This window comes from Gekko japonicus, unplaced genomic scaffold (assembly GCF_001447785.1).
Source record: "Gekko japonicus isolate JY-2015 unplaced genomic scaffold, Gekko_japonicus_V1.1 scaffold5040, whole genome shotgun sequence".
NCBI classification, from domain to species: domain Eukaryota; kingdom Metazoa; phylum Chordata; class Lepidosauria; order Squamata; family Gekkonidae; genus Gekko; species Gekko japonicus.
In genome coordinates, this window is record NW_015165409.1 from 17,560 (window position 1) to 30,650 (window position 13,091).

The 13,091-nt window shown below is 45.7% G+C and overlaps 1 protein-coding gene across 1 annotated transcript in view; it reads left to right on the forward strand.

Annotated features, from left to right (window-relative positions):
• The window catches only part of LOC107109959 (GDNF-inducible zinc finger protein 1-like), a 22,263-nt gene extending 10,275 nt beyond the window's left edge, over positions 1 to 11,988 (forward strand). The window contains exons 6-7 of the mRNA XM_015410668.1: positions 2,567 to 2,696; positions 11,399 to 11,988. Of these exons, the coding sequence (XP_015266154.1) occupies positions 2,567 to 2,696; positions 11,399 to 11,988 (720 nt within the window). The remainder of the gene's footprint in view (positions 1 to 2,566; positions 2,697 to 11,398) is intronic.
• The last annotated feature ends 1,103 nt before the right edge of the window (positions 11,989 to 13,091 follow it).

Sequence of the window (13,091 nt, forward strand, 5' to 3'; positions counted from 1 at the left end):
TGATGTAGCCTGGGATTTAAGTAGCTTTAAAAATGGATGTGACAAAGTCATTAGGGAGGAGAACTTCCTTCCTTCCTTCCTTCCTTCCTTCCTTCCTTCCTGCCTTCCTGCCTTCCTGCCTTCCTTCCTTCCTTCCTTCCTTCCTTCCCTCCCTCCCTCCCTCCCTCCCTCCTTCCTTCCTTCCTTCCTTCCCAGAGCTCCTCTGATCAATGAAGCTTGAGCAATGACTGAACAAGTACTCAAATTCTAAAGGAAAGTATGATAGACAGGTATTTAGCAACCAATAAGGTTTTTGTGAGGTATCCCCCTCACTCTGGTAAAAGGGACCTATATGACTTCTGTCATCCCCTTACCTTTTACCTCAGAAGCCCAAACCTTTCCTGACAGATATAAAAGAACGGCACCGATAGCGTGATTTTAAATAAAAGAAGTAAAATTTATTCTTTATAAAAGGGTAGGGAAATGGGAAAATGGTTTTCACAGGTTTTATATGATCTAAACAGTTGGCAACCAGCCAGTTCCCAATATGAACACTATTAACACTGTTGCAGGCTTCTTAAAAGTCAGGCAGGAATAATAAGAACACTAAACCCTCTAAGATATTTCTTTGCAATAGGCAGGCAGCTGTAATGTTACCCATCATATGCAATGTATAACTCAAGGCTCCCCAGTTGTGCTGGAGGTCTGCCTGTCCTGAGGACTTCCCCCTGGATAATAGACCTACAGTCCTTCCCTGTGTGTGGGGGGGTGTTTCTCTTTTAAACAGAGGTCTGTTTTGGACTCTGGCAAAACCTCTCCACAGAGTCTTATCTGTCCCTCTGCTCTGTGACTCCCCGTCACTGTGCCACAGACTGAGAGTTTTCCCTCAGAAGGAAGCCACCCAAAAGCCCCTTCTCAATCACTCTCTCTCCGAACAGAGCCCTTCCAACCGTCTCCCTCTCCCTCTCCAACTGCCCCCCAACTGACTCCTCTTTTCCCCTCCGAGCCCCCTCCTGGAGGCATTTTGTTGTCATGGAAGCGGCTCACCAATCAGAGAGAGCCTCTCCCACTGCCCACACTCAGACCGGTTTTCACCTAGTTCGTCACAGTTATATTTGGATCAGTGTCTAGACGTTTTATCAATAGCTGTTAGCCACAATGGCTAAAGACAACATCCACACTTGGTGCGCCAGTCGCTGAAGGACAACAGCAGAGGAAGGGCAACGGTGTCCTCCTCGTAGGCTTCCTGAGGCATCTGGTAGACCAAGATGCTAGACTGGTCCGATCCTCCAGAGCTGGTCACAGATTATCCGGTAGCAGTAGGGAGGGCTCATTGTGTGGATCCGAGAATCCTCTGGGAGAGCCACTCGGGGCTACAGTAGATCTTTCTATCCCAGGTTTGCACAAAAATATCAAAAGTTGGAGAAGGAAACTCGGGGGGGGGGGCTTAAAAAAAGAGCCAGTGATGTCTGCACAAGGTAGGAAAAAACCCAGCCAACATCTTGGGTTGCCTAGAAACCCAAGATGCCAAGCAAAGGGAAGTAGGGATCAGCTCTGGGAAGTCAACGATGGGGAACAGAAAAAGAAGATGAGGAGGAGCTTGTGGGATTTCCCCTCCCAACAAGACCTTGCAAATCCTCCTCTTGTGAATTCTAAAAGTTCAGAGCAGTTTACCAAGGAGTGAATTCTGTTTCTGTTCTTCTGTTTCCCCCCTCCCCCACACACATACTCCAGCCATCTCCCCCTGCAAGGTGGTGTCGTTGCTTCTGCTGTAAGGTGAAAAGGGAGGAAGCACACAGGATCGCTGTTGGGCCAAGAGAATTAAAACTGCACCAGCAATTGCTGTCCTTTCCCCCAAGGAGCATAACTGTGTGGCTCATGCCCAGGGCTTATGCAGGCCTGGAAGGGAGAGGACCATCAGTGTCCTTGCTGTGTGGCATTCCTTAGGCCACCGTGACTTCCCCCAAAGCCCTTGTGTGAAACAAAAATTTCTGGGAAACATTAAGACGCTTGTCTCACGGTAGCCAAGCACAGAATGCAGGATCAGACTCCCTGAGTTAGCTGTTGCTTCTTCAGACAGTAAACTGGCACTGATCTGATCATGTTAAGGTAAAAGGTAAAGGTTCCCTTGCTCGAAAGCCAGTCGAATCCGACTCTAGGGTTGCGGTGCTCATCTCCGTTTCAAAGCCAAAGAGCCAGCGCTGTCCGAAGAGGTTCCCGTGGTCATGTGGCCAGCATGACTAAACACCAAGGTGCACGGAACGCTGTTACCTTCCCACCGAAGTGGTACCTATTTATCTACTTGCAATTTCTTGCTTTCGAACTGCTAGGTTGGCAGGAGCTGGAACTAGAGACGGGAGCTCACTCCGTCATGCGGCCACACTCGGGTCTCGAACTGCTGAACTACCAACCTTCCACAGCCTGCAGTTCAGTGTCTTAACCACTTGAGCCACCGCAGCTCCGATCTTGTTAAAGCTTTAGGCAAACTTAGTGGTACAGTGTATTCCCTTCCAGAATTTCTTTGGTTTGCCTCTAATTCAGAACTTGTATAATAAAATACACTTTTTCTTTTCCCTGTCTACCGTAGGTCCACGACCGGAATGCTCACTGGAGAAGTTTCTTAATAGATCTTACAATCAAAAAGGATCATAATTGGTCGAAAATAGAGACTTTGTCTAATATCTGTATGGGAGAGGACTCTACATCAATTTGGTCAGGTACAGAGAGTAAAGTCTACAAACCAGAAAGTGTGAGTGTCAAAAAAGGAGAACATGTGTTGTGTGACAGTAATGTAAGAGATTCTGACCATTCCCTCATGTATTTATAACTCTCAAAAGGCAAGGCTGCAACATGGGCAAAAATATATTTCTCGTGCATTCCTCACGTGAGTACATTTTACCTCTGCCCATACAGTGTGCGAATCAGTCACGCTTACAGTTCAGATCCCCAGAAGGGAGGCGTGGCCCATGGACAATTCAGTGCTCGTGGATATGAAGCATTGCTTTTGAGTTTGAGGGAAAGTTCTCTGGGGCTGATACCACTGGGTGTCTTTTGGGAGACCAGCTCATCAGGAGAACTGGTGTCAGTAGCAAAACCAAACAGGGATGGTGAGGTAAGGAGTATTGATGTGACTGTACTGCTATAAGTTTAGGTATTAACATGTGTATGGACTGTCTTCTGGGACTGCTGTCGAGACAGGGGGGTGAATGTTTAATCAGATCAGGGAGATTTTCACTCTCAAACCTGTAGGTCAGCCCTCCAGGAACCAGGGGTGGGGGTGGGGAACAGAGAAGGAAACGAGAAAAAGAAAGCTTCTGAGTGTTAGCCGAACGAATGTAGAACTATATCCCAGTGCTGCTTTTGCAATCATTCTCTTCATTAGGGATAACTGTACTTCTGTTCCATAGAGCTGTGCAAATAAACTTGAAAACTCTTTGAAAAACGGGAGCATATAACTTCCCCCTGCCAGGGGTTTGCCAGGTTATATATTTATTTGGGGTGGTACATTTGGTGAGTTTTCCTTCCCCTTTGTCTCCTGTATGTAAACACTGCCATTGTGCACTAGAGGCAAGTATTCAGTTGTGTGTGGGAAGGGCAAGTTTTATTTATTACATATTATTTATGTACTGTGTATTATCTGTTTCTTTGAAGAAGGGGCGTGGCCAGATATCGGAGGGGTGGCGCTAAATGAGCCTGCTGGCCACTGGATCTGCAACAGGGCAAAATCAGCAGTAGCTTTTTTGGGGTGTGTGTCTGTTTATATGATTACTGTTAAAGTTGGTGGATATGCCCAGTATGGAACAGGGCAGGGATCCCCAACCTTTTTGAGCTTGCAGGGACGTTTGGAATTCTGACACGGCACAGTGGGCGTGGCAAAATGGCCACCACAAAATGGCTGCCGCAGGAGGCGGAGCCAGCCACAAAAAGATTGCCACAGCTTAACTTCAGTAACACTGCGCAGATCCTTGTGCTGTGGTGGCAGCTACTGCTAAAGCAACATTTAAAAAAATTCTGCACAGCCAATCAGAAGTCTCGCTAGGCAAAAGCCCTACTTGGCCCCACCCACTTCCTAGAAACACTTAGCAGACACTGTAAAAGGTGTAGGCGGATGCCACGGACACTGTTCTCAGGATTGCAACCTTGGAGTGTTCAGGAAGGGGACCCAAACTGAAGGAAAGTACCTCCGTCTTGACCCAGGTATCTGGTGTGAAGCACACATGAAGAAAGGGTAGACTTCCTCGGGGTCTGATAAACATAGGGGAGGTAGACAGTGTTGCCTCCTTCAGCCCCATTCCATATTTCAATAAAACCAGGTCCCTCGTAAAGATCTTCTGAACACCTCCGTGTTTCACAATACAAATACACTTGAAGTCTTTGCTCAGCTAAGTGTGTCATTTTTCAAGTACCTGAGATTTATGTTATGTAATGGCAATGCCACTGTTAGACAGCAGACTTGATTACCTCTCAGTGCAATCCTAAAAAGAGTTATACCCTTCTAAGGCCATTGACTTCAATGGACTTCTTCGGGTGTAACTCTGCGTAGGATTGTCTAGTCAGTTGCTTATGCCTCCTGCTTTTAGATCATAAAGGTTATAAATTTTTCAGAATAAAAGCAGCTTATGAATGTTTTATATTAGCACACACATAAATGTCTGTATCAACTGTAAAGGTAATTGCCCTGTTTCTTAGAACAGCAAGAGGGAAAGATCTGCGTGCACACATTGAAGAACTCTTGTTCGCTGTTTCTCTGGGAGTAGCCACCTTTAGCATCTGTAGCGAGCACCCTTTTGAACATAGAAGCAGCTTGTGATGTGGCACTGGGAGCTGCTATACGAAACAAGGAAGCCCAAGCCCCATTCTGCAGACACAGTATCACCCTCTGGATCTGGACCATTTCTGTGTTAGGGCCGATTTATATGCATCACTGTGAACACTCCTTGGCATCTCAGAAATGTTTGTATATACTTTGTGTACATATTTTTAAAAAATTGTTCTGAGGGTGACAATGTCCAGTTTATATAGTTTCTAATAAATTTTATAAATTTCTGCTAAAAACAGAGCATTGTTATATTTTAAAGCACTGCTTCTCATACACCTTTTCTCTCTGCCTCGGAGAGCCCCCTAGTCAATTATTTTTACAGTCTTAGTTTTTCTGTTACCTAATAATATTTTTAATTTTGGAGTAACGTACACCTCTGTTTAGTTGGTAACATGAAATTACAAAAAAAAAAGGAGAATGAAACCTAGAAAACTCATGACTTATACATTCGTAGAAGCCACACCTGGAGCCAAATTGGATAGGCAATTAGATATCTCTGCTGCTCCCCAACTAAAAACCATTCTCTAAGCCGAGTCTCCAAAGAACGTAAACCCCATGGTCTCCAAATATATACAGCTTCTGTATATATGCATTCTTACGTGGAAAACAATTCACTCCTTTTAACAGAACAGTCCATCCGCGACCCCTGCTGTCAGCCTTCCATACAATTCGAATCCTTCCCTGGCTTCTGCAAGCAGAGTTCACACAGATTATGCAGAAGACAACAGATCTCAAACTGGCACCTTCATTCGATAGCACTGCTTTTCTCCCTGTCCTCCCCCACCAGAAAAACATCCTGCCTTAGAAATTGGTTTGCTACAGCCTGTGAAACCCTTGGGCTCATAAATCATTCCTCGCCTGACTGTATTATATAAGCCTTACCTCTCAGTTCCCTCGGTTATCAGCACTGCTCATAAATATATTCTGTTTTCATTCACTAGCCATCAAGATCTCTGTGGGATTTGCACTGCCTTCTCAAAAGTGTTGTGTTTTTGGGACCGCAGGTATAGGATTCCCTCTGCTGTGGCTTCTGCATATAAGGAGAGTTAATAAGGAAATGGTACACACCTTTTGTCTCCCAAGTAGGTAGGCTCAAGTCATAAAACATTTTAAAGAGCGTTTACGCAGTCCCGAACATCTGGCTGAGGTCCCGAGAGGCCTGGATCCAGATTTAGCTGAGAGCCCCTTCCCTCAGACTTCCTTCTATCAACAGGACTATCAGGAGGAGGGCAGGGAGCAACTGCCCCTCCTCCGTCAGGCCTGTGCCCAGCTCCATCTGATCCACCTCCTCCTTGCTGATCTTAAAGCACAGGACGGTTTAGGCGTGGAAAGGAGCCCACAGTGTTACAGTGGATGCCAACCGCTTAGCCTTCGAAGGTTAAAAGTAGCAATTTGCTAGTTTGCCTTCGAGCCCAAGTCAACCAGTATGGTGTCCCTTTCTGCTCATGCCTGGTAAAAAAAGACACACAAAGGTCAAACAAGCTGAAGTTCTAGACAGTCTTCAACAGCACCTCATAAGAACATAAGAGATGCCAATGTTGGATCAGGCCAAAGGCCCATCCAGTCCAACACTCTGTATCACACAGTGGCCAGAAATACCAGTACCCATACGTGTACTTCCTATTGACTGCATTCTGGAATTGGGAGATTTAAGGGGATCTTAGTAATGAATATTATTTAATATTCTAAATATAAATATTCTACATGTAGATTCTCTAATATTTCTTCAGTGGTTCTGTGCGCTCAAAGAATTTCACACACACGTGTCAAATTCTTACAACTGTTCTGGAAGCTAGAACAGTATTATCCATTTGTAGGGTTAATGTTGGAAGATGGTGACTTTCCTGAAGTCACCCAGTGGCTTTATACATGAGCTCAGATTTCAAGGTGGAATGGCTAGCTACAATTTGACTCTTTGATGAAGTCAGATGTGTAAATTTTATTATTCACAGAGGACAGGAGATGATACACGATGGTAGCCTACATTTTGAGGATAGTTTAGACAGGAGATACATATATATATTCCTGCCCACCGGATTGGAATGTTTGTGTCATTTTTTATATTCTAACATAACAGTGCATCAGAGTAACATACGTGTACTTCCTATTGACTGCATTCCGGAATTGGAAGATTTAAGGGGATCTTAATAATGAATATTATTTAATATTCTAAATATTCTAAATGTAGATTCTCTAATAATTCTTCAGTGGTTCTGTGCGCTCAAAGAATTTCACACACACGTGTCAAATTCTTACAACTGTTCTGGAAGCTAGAACAGTATTATCCATTTGTAGGGTTAATGTTGGAAGATGGTGACTTTCCTGAAGTCACCCAGTGGCTTTATACATGAGCTCAGTTTTCAATGGCTAGCTACGATTTGACTCTTTGATGAAGTCAGATGTGTAAATTTTATTATTCACAGAGGACAGGAGATGATACACGATGGCTCGGCAGGACTTGTGGGACTTGTCATGACATTGACAAGGGTCAGCTGTCAAGAAACTGTTTCCTGTAAGCAGTTTCTGGTTCAATTCAAAGCAGTGGTTCAGGGTGAGGCCTAGAAAAGATGGATGTTTCTTTTTCTGAAACGTAACAAGCTGCTTGTAGCTTCAAAGACTCAGATAAGGGAGATAGGAGGTACCCAAGCTGCTGGTCACACCATTAGGCCTGGTAGCCTCAAGAATCTAGGGAGGATGCATTATGTCTCAGTGCCTGAGTGAATGGGTGGGAGGGGTCTGTTCACTTGAACCCAACGCAGCTGCGGGGCATTCAGAGGCAAACTTGGTTAGTAACACATCTGATGGTCAAGTGATGTCATTTGCTATGCCTTTGGTTAACTACAATCAGGCCAACACAGGTCGTTAAGCATAAAGGAAAGCATTTCATTCTAGTTTTGCTCTTAGTCAAACACCACAGATCTGAAAAAGGGTTTCCCCCCCTGTACATTGAGAGTGAATAGAAAAGATGAATATTAGTAGCCACAACCAGGTCACATAAACAAGAGACTTTTAAAGTATTTTTTTGTAAAAATTAAGATCCTGTCTAAATAATTACAGGGCTGCGGTGGCTCAGCTCAAGTGGTTAAGACGCTGAACTGCAGACCGGAAGGTTGGTAGTTCAGCAGTCCGAGACCTGAGTGCTGCATGACGGAGTGAGCTCCCGTCTCTGGCCCCAGCTCCTGCCAACCTAGCAGTTCGAAACAAAGAAATTGCTAGTAGATAAATAAGTACCGCTTCGGTGGGAAGGTAACAGCGTTCCGTGCGCCTTGGCGTCTAGTCATGCCGGCCACATGACCATGGAAACGTCTTTGGACAGCGCTGCCTCTTTGGCTTGGAAATGGAGATGAGCTCTGCATCCCTAGAGTCGGATTTGACTGGCTTTCGAGCAAGGGAAACCTTTACCTTTACTAAATAAAGCAGGATATTGTTTTCTCACTATAGTCATGAATCCCTAATGATTTTAAGATCGTCGTTACGCAATATGTGAGGATCTCTATTTTTAAAAAATAGCTGAATGGTTTTACTATTTAAGAAAACGATATACTTCAACTTCATTCCATTAGAATTGCTAACTTCAGGGGATGCAAGAAACACACATCCTGTGCTGCCATGTTCATTTCTTTTTTTAAAAAAACCCTTCAGTTTTCAACATCTTACAATGTTTCCCTCATAGTATCTGTGTACAATAGAACGATTTCACTTACTATAACAATTATTACATTTACCAAATTTTCACAGAAAAACCTTTAAAATATATAAACATTTTAACCAAAATTAACAATATAACTTAGATCTGTATTGAGGATTCTTGGGAATTATGTTGTTTATGTTATTTTCTGCCGTATAGTTTAAAAGGGGGAAACCAAGTTGTTCCCTTATGATGGAAAGTGTCGCCAAGTCACAGCCGACATTGAGTTTTCAAGGCAGGAGACATTCAGAGGTGGTTTGCCCTTGCCTGCCTCTGCGTAGCGACCCCGGACTTCATTGGTGGCTTCCCTTTGAAAGACAGAAATCCCATCTACGGTGTGTTTCCCCAGCCCAATTTGAGAAAACACTCGGCACAATCCTGTAGAGTAGAACCAGATCTAGAACTTTATTAATAATAAAGGAGGGAAGCATGGGTTCCACAAGATTTTGGATCCCACAGCTCTCCCTGAGGTTACAATGGGAGACATAGGATTTTATACTCCATATGATGCTTACAAATAAATCATAATTATTGGTTCCATCAAAGATCAGCACTCTGATTGGCAGAAAACCCTTTTAGGCTGGGCTTTCCCAAGTAAAGCTTTTTCTTTTAGCTAAACAATAAGTGTTTCTTTCTCTGACTGTAAAATTCTAAAAGTATCTATATAGCTGATATGGTTTACAAGGTGCCATTGTTCTTCGTTTAGCCAGAGACATGCGCAGTTATAACTGGCCTACTAAGGCCATAAGCCTCAGCAAAAATAGCAAGTTAACATTTTGTTCTTTCAGCTTTTTACCTTCCCAGCATGCATCCAAACAACAGTCACAAATGAACCAAAGTTAGTACCCGAATACATTCATGATGTTAGAATCATAAATGGCACTTAACATATGCACCATGGAAGTGCTAAGTGCACCCACCAAGTCAAACCTGTTAGTTAGTGGCAGAGTATAAAGTGTTTCATAAACTGTGCGTACAACACCATCCAAGGACTAATCAGGGCCGACCTTGCTTAGCTTCCAAGATCGGGCTAGCTTGGGACAGCCAAGTTACAGTCCCTTAAAAATTAAAATTTTGAGAGTGCCCCATAGCCCAATTATTTTTTAAAGCCCAGATATTCAAGTACGAGACAGAAGACGTTATTTTAACCCCCAGCCTGCTGCTGAAGCACTTCAAGCCGGAAGGGACAAACACCTACAGTAAAGGAGGTAGGGTTGCCAGCCTCCAGGTGAGGCCTGGAGATCTTCTGTTTTTACAGCTGATCTCCAGCTGACAGAGGTCAGTTCCCCTGGAGAAAATGGCTGCTTTGAAGGGTGGACTCCATGGCATGGTACCCTGCTGAGGCCCCTCCCCAAACCCTGCCCTCTCCCGGATCCACCCCTAAAGTCTCCAGGTATTTTCCAACCCAGACCTGGCAACCCTTTTGTGGTGTCATAGTGAAGGCTTGTTGGTGATAGGGTGAGGAGACAACCCCCAGTGTGGCTTCAGAGGGCCTGTGGGGCAGCTGCTGAAGGCGACCAGTAACAGAGTCTCTTCCTCCCAGCGAGGTTTAACTCAGAGACAAATGGTGTAGACTACTGCATCCATATGTGGGAAGAGATAGTTAGTGCAGCAGAAGAAAAAGCTGTCAAACACTGGCAGCAGAAGAAAAGGATGAGTGCATTAAAATCAAGTCGACTTAAGGCTCCCACCAAGATCAGCAAACCTGGAATTGCATTACCGAGGCCCCGGTCAGATGTGCCGGAAAACACGCGTGCGGGGGGGGGGGGGGGGCGGGAGTGCACCCACCAAGTCAAACCTGTTAGTGGCAGAGTATAAAGTGTTTCATAAACTGTGCGTACAAGATCGGGCTAGCTTGGGACAGCCAAGTTACGGTCCCTTAAACATTAAAATTTTGAGAGTGCCCCATAGCCCAATTATTTTTTAAAGCCCAGATATTCAAGTACGAGACAGAAGACGTTATTTTAACCCCCAGCCTGCTGCTGAAGCACTTCAAGCCGGAAGGGACAAACACCTACAGTAAAGGAGGTAGGGTTGCCAGCCTCCAGGTGAGGCCTGGAGATCTTCTGTTTTTACAGCTGATCTCCAGCTGACAGAAATCAGCTCCCTTGGAGAAAATGGCAACTTTGAAGGGTGGACTCCATGGCATGGTACCCTGCTGAGGCCCCTCCCCAAACCCCGCCCACTCCCTGATCCACCCCTAAAGTCTCCAGGTATTTTCCAACCCAGACCTGGCAACCCTTTTGTGGTGTCATAGTGAAGGCTTGTCGGTGATAGGGTGAGGAGACAACCCCCAGTGTGGCTTCAGAGGGGCTGTGGGGCAGCTGCTGAAGGCGATCAATAACAGAGTCTCTTCCTCCCAGCAAGGTTTAACTCAGAGGCAAATGGTGTAGAAGACCCTACTGCATCCATATGCGGGAAGAGATAGTGCAGCAGAAGAAAAAGCTGTCAAGCACTGACAGCAGAAGAAAAGGATGAGTGCATTAAAATCGAGTTGACTTAAGGCTCCCACCAAGATCAGCAAGCCTGGAACTACGTTACCGAGTACCAGAAAATGGGGGGGCAGCTATTTGCGCCGTTGCATTCTGATGCGCCATTATGCAATCAGACACGACGACGGCTTTCCCACGGCAAAGAGGACGATGGGGGAGAAAGTCACGCGCCAGCACAATCACGCCCAGGGAGTCCACATGCAGCCTGTGGCAAACCATTTGCCAGTAGGTCGTCCCAGGTACTTTTTAAATGCGCATCTTCGGCCGGACCCCACAGGTTCACCACGGGTGCGCTATGCCTCCCAGATGTTCCGGTGTGATCACGCCCGGAAAATCCGCAAGACTATCGTGCCTTCAGCGCAGCAAATGTTCCGTGTGAACGGGGCCATAAATCAACTTCGTCTGTTGCTGCTGTTTCAGCCCCAGCAGAAAAGGCAGCAGCCAGCGAGAAGATGTTTACCGCACCCACCTCAGAAGCGCAGGAACCCCCGGTTTTTCAAATTAGTAATCCTTCCAAAACGGCAACCAAATCTATATCCAATCTTTCTGAAGCTGGCTCAGTGAAGAAAGGAGAAAGGGAACTCAAAATTGGAGACCGGGTTCTGGTTGGCGGTACAAAAGCTGGAGTAGTGCACTTCTTGGGGGAGACTGACTTTGCTAAGGGAGAATGGTATGGAGTTGAATTAGATGAACCACTGGGGAAGAATGATGGAGCAGTCACTGGAACCAGGTACTTCCAGTGTCAACCGACATATGGCTTGTTTGTCCCCGTCCACAAAGTTACTAAGATCGGCTTCCCATCCACCACGCCGGCAAAAGCCAAGACGGCAGTCAGGAAAGTCATTGTGATGCCCTCGAGCCTGAAACGCAGCCCAAGTGGCTCCTCCCTCAGCTCCCTGAGTTGCATGGCTTCACCCATAAGCAGCAAGCCCAGCCGTACAGGACTATTGACAGATCTTCACAGTACGCAAGAAAGAATTCGGGCACCACTGCTCTGCAGGAGGCCCTGAAAGAGAAGCAGCAGCATACAGAGCAGCTCCTGGCTGAGAGGGATCTGGAAAGAGCCAAGGTTGCCAAGGCTATCAGTGACGCTGGGGAAGTAGAACAGCGCTGGCATTGGCACGAGATGGGCATGATCAGCGTATACTGGAAATGGAAGTGCAGATGGACCACTTGCGGGCCTTGGTTGAAGCTGCTGATAGAGAAGACAGAATTGCAGCCCTCAAGTTCCGAGTAGAAGAATCCATCACCAAAGGCGACTTAGAGGCCGTTAATCTGATCGAGCCTGAAAATAAGTTGGGTGGAGCAATTCAATTTGAAGACTCTTTGAAAAAGGAACTTCTGGAGCTGAAAGGAAAAAAATGTACTCAGTTTGCAGATGAAGCAAAAAAAGTCCACACAAATCTATGCAAGAAATCGTTTAAAAAACTAAATAAAAAACTAAATCAAATCAACAGCAATTTGCAGTCACGTCGCCTGAACGAGATCGACTAAGGACTAACCTGACACAAGAAATTGAAAGAGGGAACACAAAGAACAGCAACTGATTGAAGCCAAATAAAAACGTGAAAACAATATTGCAGAAATAATGACATCGTCGGGAGATAGTTCTTCGCAGTTAATGAAGATAATGAGATGCGATTAAAAGAAAAGTAATCCCTCCAAAAACAAAACGAAACACAAAGCCCTTTGCCTGGCCGTGCTGGCTTTCTACAAGAAAGGAGGGTAACGTGAAGGTGGTGCTTTGGGGCGGGAGAGACCATTCCGACCTGCAGCCCGAACTAGGCAGCCAGGTCGGACTGCTAGAGCCAAGGAACGGGCAGCTGGGGCGAGCGTTGCTAAGCAACGTCCGCCGTGTAGAGAACAGGGGAAGACAAAGCTCCGCTTCAGACGTCATCGGGCTCTTTTTTTCCCCTTCCTTGAGAGTTCGGGGGGAGGAAAGAATCGCCTCAGTCTAAACTTCCGGTCTTCGGTGAAAAATCTCTTCTCCGCGCGTTGCGTGGCGCCTCTATGGTCGAACCACGCTTCCAATACTTTGCATTGGGGAAACGGCGGGAAGAGCGAGCGGGTGCGCCGATAAGACCCGTTGTTCTCGTTGATTTCCCCGCCTCTA